At 29.7% G+C, this 6,949-nt stretch overlaps 1 protein-coding gene across 1 annotated transcript; it reads left to right on the plus strand.

The window, feature by feature from the left end:
• Positions 1–2,097: 2,097 nt before the first annotated feature.
• On the plus strand, positions 2,098–4,707 carry LOC134705827 (uncharacterized). Its single transcript, XM_063564543.1, has 2 exons — positions 2,098–2,518; positions 2,714–4,707. The coding sequence occupies exons 1-2, from the start codon at positions 2,098–2,100 to the stop codon at positions 4,705–4,707; spliced, it is 2,415 nt and encodes an 804-aa protein (XP_063420613.1).
• The last annotated feature ends 2,242 nt before the right edge of the window (positions 4,708–6,949 follow it).

Below are 6,949 nucleotides of genomic sequence, written 5' to 3' on the forward strand. Positions count from 1 at the left end.
AAAAACTGCAAACAAATTGAAGATGAAATTCATTTCTTTTGATATTGTAATAGAAACCATAATAATAGTAAAGTTTATTTTGATTTTTTGATAAATGAGAATATCCACTTTATAAATTTAAATGACATAGATAAAATAACATATATACTCAACCCTATTTCACACATTCTGGTAAATAAGCTAGGATCCTTCTTAAAACAGTCTATTGAACTGAGGACAGTGGACTATTTAGATATTTCCTTTTATTGTGTATATTAAGGATCTTGTTGTTTTGTTTTATTTTCATTTTGTTATGTTGTGTCACATAATTTAAATATGTAGTTTTATGGCAACAAATGATTTGATTTGAATGAATTAAATTAATTCACTGGGGACAAAGGTTAAGGTTTCGCGAAAATTGTGATGATCTCCAATATAATAATAATAATTTATTTTATTAAAGTGTCACATACTTGTCTACAGATTGTTTATACAGTTTATATAATATACATTGCACAATAATAAAATAAGACAAATACCCAGCCTAGAAAGGCTTATGAGACACTATATATACAAATATATATCTATTTAACAAATACAAAATAAAAACATAATAAAATGTTAAAAATGTTTAAAATTATCCGGATATTACACATCATAAAAAAAAATATATTAACATAAGAAGTTAAAAAAAAACCAAAAAAAAACCACCAAAAAACATATCTTTTAAAAATAGATATGACAAAATTAAGTATGACGTAAAAAATAAATAAATGATATGTGATAAAAGAATATATTTTAAAGAGGTTATACAAACAGATTGCGAAGAATAAAACGAAGTAATCTTGTTTTATTAAAACCCTCTCAGTAAAATAGTCAATAAAAGAATATGATTGAAATGAATTAAAAAAAATAATAATAATTAAAAAATAACTGTTACTTTGACTTTTACAGAAATATACAATCATGAATTAAAAAATAAATACATTAAATATAACTTTGACTTTTACGAAAATATACAATTAAGACTGTAGATTACTTTTCAGAGGGCGACGTCTTCTTATCATATTATGCACCAAGATACGATGATAGTCCGTCGGACGGGGACGATAAATGGCTGACCCGTGTTAAGAGAGAGCCATATCTCTTGCACGTTAAAGACACCCTTGTAGATTTCGAAAAAGAGTAGGCTAATGCCGCTACAAGGCAGCACTCGCACCCGCAAAGTGGAAAGGGATTAATATAAGTTACAAAACTTGTTTCCCAATCCACTATAAATAAATATGTTTAAACTAAACTAAGCACCAAGATAGATAACTCGTATTGTAATTCAGCTTTTTGAATTAAAAATACAAATTGATTAAAATCTGACTTTGTACAAAAAGAATTATCCATGACCATAGCTCTGTGAAACAAATTAAATTAACCTGAAGTCACTGTAAATGTCACAATTAATCAAAAAGTGTATTTCATCTTCTACAGCATTATTACAAAATGGACAAATTCTTTCTCCTAACGGTATTGGTGGTTTCGTATAACGACCCGTCTCGACAGACAGAGGTAAAGTTCCACATCTAAGTTTACATAAATTACTTAATTCGTAAGTGGCGTGGCATTGCGTTAGTAACATAGTGTTCAGGTTGAAGGTCCTTCTTATAACGTCTATATAGCCTCATTGTTTCCATTCACATTCGAATTGTCATTCCAAAGTTTGGTAAACCACAACTGTTCGTCTAGTATTCGTAATTTACTTTTAATCACTTTAAAAAATAGTTCTTTGTTAATTCCGGGCTGCATTAAGTGTTCTACAGACATTTTGCGAAATAACTTAATCACATTACAGTTCCAGGATCTACGTTTTCGTTTCGACCATAGCTAGTCAATTTAGTCACTCCAAGGAATATTTTACTAGCCCTATTTTGTACGATGTATATGACAGCTGGGACTTTCCATAGATAATTATAATTAGCGACCCACAGTGTTATAAAACATGATTGTACTGAATTAGAAAGTTATAGTGAGAAGCTAAAAGGAAAACTACTGGACATGCAATGTAGGTCTATGAAATATAATCTCATTTTCACGGGACTTCAAGAGCAAAGGGATGAAAACTGTGAAATGAAGATTAGACAGTTTATTTACAATGAAATGAAGATCCAAAAACCGTTAGAATTTGGAAACATTCACAGATTTGGTAAAAGTGAGCCAGGGAAACCGAGACCAATTATTGCAAGATTCCTGTATTATTCTGACCTTGATATGGTGAAAAAAGCAGGACGAAATCTAAGAGGTACATTTTACGGTGTAAACGAGCAGTTTCCACCAGAAATAGAAGAACAACGACGAAAGCTATACCCAATAGCGAAACAGGCGAGAAAAGAGAAATTAAAAGTTGTAATGAAAAGAGACAAACTTTACATTAACGACAAACTTGTTAAGCCAGATGAAATCGCAGACGATACCGAGCATAAAGAGCCTCAAAGATCAACCACCAGACCGAATAAACGTCCACGGGTGAACTCTACTCCTGAACGAGACGGTTCATAGGATAACCATGGAAGACATAAGTGTATTAATAAACCAATCGATAATGATTTGTATAATGTAAATAAATGTTTAGTAGACAAAACAGTTATAAATATAATTACCCTTAATGTTTGTGGTTTAAAGAGGCGTATACAATACCCAGAATTTTTAGAATTGTTAAATGAATTTAGTATTTTGTGTTTTGTAGAAACAAAAACTGATGATTTAGACGTTATAGATTTGCCAGGTTATAAATTTGTAATGAAAAATAGATCTCACTTAAACAGAGTAAAATCAAGTGGAATTGTACTTGGTTTTAAAGAATCATTATCTGATCATATTTCTGTTGTTGAAACAGACAGTAAATATATTTTATGGTTTAAAATTGACAAACATGTAGTTAAACTACAACAAGATATTTTGTGTGGTATTGTGTATATTCCGCCTGAAAATTCTGTATATTGTGTTGGTGATCCATTTAGCGAAATTGAAAGTGAATTTTTGAATTTTAGTACAAGTCATGACAATATATGTCTTTTTGGAGATTTTAATGCTCGAACTGCAGAAGAGTCAGACTTTGACGTCGTAAATTTTGAAGAATTTTCAGGAATGTTAGACATTGAAAATGAGGGTGTTTGTACTTTAGATGAGTTAAATATAAATCGATTAAGGAAAAGTATGGATCACAAAAAAAACAATTTTGGTAACTTGCTTCTTGAATTTTGTAAGAATAACAATATGTTTATCCTAAATGGAAGAATGTGTGAAGACAAAGGTCTGGGTAGTTTTACATGTAAAAACACTAGTGTAGTGGATTACAATATTGCTTCCACAAATTTTCTTAAGCTGGTTCAAAATTTTTCAGTATTAAATTCTAGCGTTTTATTTTCGGATATTCATAATCCACTGTCGTTAAAGATTACTTGTTATGAAAAACAAAACGACGTCAGTCATGATGATGAAATGCCTGAGGAGAAGATTAAGAGATGGGAAAATGAGCAATTAGACACCTTTATTAGTAACATTGATAGACTTAAAGTAAATGAAATACTAGCTCAATTAACGGAAATGGTTGAAAATACAAGTGAAAACTCAATTATTAATAAAGTTGTTGAGGATGTATGTCATTTACTTACAAATGCGGCAAAGTCTACATTCGGCACATTTACTAAAAGACGTAAGCATACACAAAATATAAAAAAATCAAAACCATGGTTCGATAGCGAATGTAAGGAAGCTAGAAAAAAGTTTCGGTCTAGTAGACGAAAACTTAAGCGAAACAATACTGACGACAGAGTGAATGAAACAAAGAAACTAGAAAAGAGTTATAAGCGAGTAATGGATAAGAGCATTCGTAAACATAGAAAGAAAATTAGACACAAGATAGAAAACTTAAGATCGATTAACCCGAAAGAATACTGGAAGATTTTGAACGGTGGTAAAAGGGGAAACAATCCATGTGTACCTATTAATATTTTGTTTGATTATTTTAAGAACTTAAATTTAGGAAATTCTGAAGATGAAGAGATTGTTTTAGAAAATTTGAACAATGTAAAAGATTTAAATGTTACATTAAATTCACCTATTACAGAAGAGGAAATTGAAAAATCTTTGAGAAAGTTAAAAAATAATAAATCCTCTGGTGATGATATGATTGTAAATGAATATTTAAAACACTCTTTTAGTGTTATGTCACAGGTGTTTGTGAAACTTTTTAATATTATATTTGACAGTGGAACTATCCCTGAAAATTGGCTTTCTGGAAATATTATACCTTTATTTAAAAATAAAGGTAACAAACATGATCCTAGCAATTTTAGACCTATAACAGTTATAAGCTGCTTTGGGAAATTATTTACTTCTATTTTGAATTCACGTTTGAATAAATTTTCTGGTGATTTTTGTTTACTATGTCAGAATCAAGCTGGTTTCAGAGAAGGTTATTCTACTACAGATAATTTATTTGTTATCTACATGCTTATTAGTATCATGAAAAATAAGAAAAAGAAACTATTCTGTGCATTCGTAGATTTTGTTAAAGCCTTTGATACTGTTTGGAGAAAGGGTCTTTGGCATAAATTACTTGTGAATGATATTAACGGTAAAATGTATAATGTAATTTTTAATATGTACACTGGTATTAAATCTCGTATTATGTATAATGGTGAAATGTCAGAATACTTTCATGCAATATCGGTGTAAGACAGGGTGAAAATATGTCTCCTTTTTTATTTTCATTGTATTTGAACGACCTTCAACAGTTTATTGAAGAAAAAAATGTATGTGGTTTAAATTGCATTACTGATGAAATAGAGAATGAGTTTGATATCTACTTAAAACTGTTTGTGTTATTATACGCAGATGATACAGTGTTATTTTCGGATAATGCATCCGATCTACAGTTGCAATTAGATATGTTCTTTGAATATTGCAGTACCTGGAAATTAAAAGTTAACACAAGTAAAACTAAGATTATAATTTTTTCTGGTGGTAGATTACCCCAAAATATTAACTTTATATATGACGGAAATGCATTGGAGATAGTCAATGAATTGACATATCTTGGGTTGAATTTTTCAAGAACAGGTAGCTTTATGAGTGCTAAGAAGATTTTAGTTAGAAAAGCAAATAAAGCAATGTATGAAGTATTGAAAAAGGGGAGGTTGCACAACTTGTCAGTGAAATCACAATATGATCTTTTTGATAAAATTGTGAAGCCAATTCTCCTGTATGGGTGTGAGATTTGGGGTTTCAGTAATACTGATATTATAGAAAAAGTGCACCTAAAATTTTGTAAATTATTATTAAACCTTAAGAAGTCGACACCCAATTTTATGATTTATGGTGAACTTGGTATTTATCCCATGTCTTTATATATACAGCTGCGTATGGTTAATTTTTGGTCAAAAATGGTTAATGGGGATGATAACAGGATTGCTAAAATACTATACAAATACGTGTTCTTGAAAAATTCGGACAACCAATTTAGGTCAGATTGGTTGAAATGCATTAAAGATATATTAGATAAATGTGGATACAGCAATATATGGTTGTCACAAGGAAATTTTAATTCTAAGTGGTTGGGTATTAGTTTAAAACAAAAGTTATTTGATCAGTTTCAACAGAAATGGAGAGCTGATATTGACTGTTCGCCAAAAGGTTTGGCCTACAAATTGTATAAACAAAATTTTGAATTTGAGGAATATCTGAATATTTTAAATGATAAAGATAGAATAACATATTGTAGATTTCGTACGGGTAACCATAAGTTACCCATCGAAACTGGTAGATGGAATAAGATTGAGCGAAACCTTAGATATTGTAACTTATGTCATTGTAACGAGATTGGTGATGAATTTCATTACACTTTGCAGTGTAGTTCTTTGGCAAATTTTCGAGCACAATATTTGGATACTTTTTTCTTGCACAGATGTAACATACTAAAATTTAAAAAAACTATTTCAGTTAAAAATTAAAAATAAGTTGAAAAAGCTGTGCAAATTTATCAGGGTTATAACTTTTCAAGTGAGTCTTCCTGGTTAATCACCACTCTTCTTTACTATACTGTTTATCATGTATTATTTGATATTTTCATCTCATCTTGTCATGTGTGTTTGTGTTATGTTATATGACTTTTGATGAACTTCTTTGTACCAATGTATCTTTATGGTGTTTAAGAAATAAAGAATCTTGAATCTTGAATTTGTTTAAATACTGTATTCAATTTTCCTCATTCCGCCTCCTTTAATGAAAAAAAAATAGAGCCAATCCCAAAACATGTATTTATTCTTGATTTGACTTACTAGAGTTTATCACAGGCGCTTGGGTCTATGATACAGATTTTTTTTTTTTTTTTTTTTTTTTTATTAAAATATTCAATTTTCTATATTTATAATACATATCTATCACTTCTGTGCATGTCTCACCTAGTTTCGAGTGATTTAAACGACCCAGAGAACATACCAAATTTTACTATCCATACTAAGTATGGATAGTAAAATTTGGTATGTTCTCTGGGTCGTTTAAATCACTCGAAACTAGGTATGGATAGTAAAATTTGGTATGTTCTCTGGGTCGTTTAAATCACTCGAAACTAGGTGAGACATGCACAGAAGTGATAGATATGTATTATAAATATAGAAAATTGAATATTTTAATAAAAAAAAAAAAAAAAAAAAAAATCTGTATCATAGACCCAAGCGCCTGTGGAGTTTATCTATTGATAAATTCGACGCTCGATAAAATTGATTAGTCTTGTTATTTTTTTATTATTAAATCCTTGATAAAGGGGCTTAAAAAAATCATACGATGAACAGTTTTGGGATTGGCTCTATTTTTTTCACTAAAGGAGGCGGAATGAGGAAAATTGAATACAGTATTTAAACATTATGTAACTATTTATATTTTATGAAATGGTTATTTATGTCAGCTTAAGCCTTTCGAA

This window comes from Mytilus trossulus, chromosome 2 (assembly GCF_036588685.1).
Source record: "Mytilus trossulus isolate FHL-02 chromosome 2, PNRI_Mtr1.1.1.hap1, whole genome shotgun sequence".
NCBI lineage: Eukaryota > Metazoa > Mollusca > Bivalvia > Mytilida > Mytilidae > Mytilus > Mytilus trossulus.

Excerpts from the sequence above, each read along its gene's own strand:
- LOC134705827 (XM_063564543.1), top strand. The coding sequence starts at position 2,098 with ATGAAGATTAGACAGTTTATTTACAATGAAATGAAGATCCAAAAACCG. Across the intron at positions 2,519-2,713 it reads CTCTACTCCTGAACGAGACG|AAACAAAAACTGATGATTTA; the intron begins GTTCATAGGATA and ends TGTGTTTTGTAG.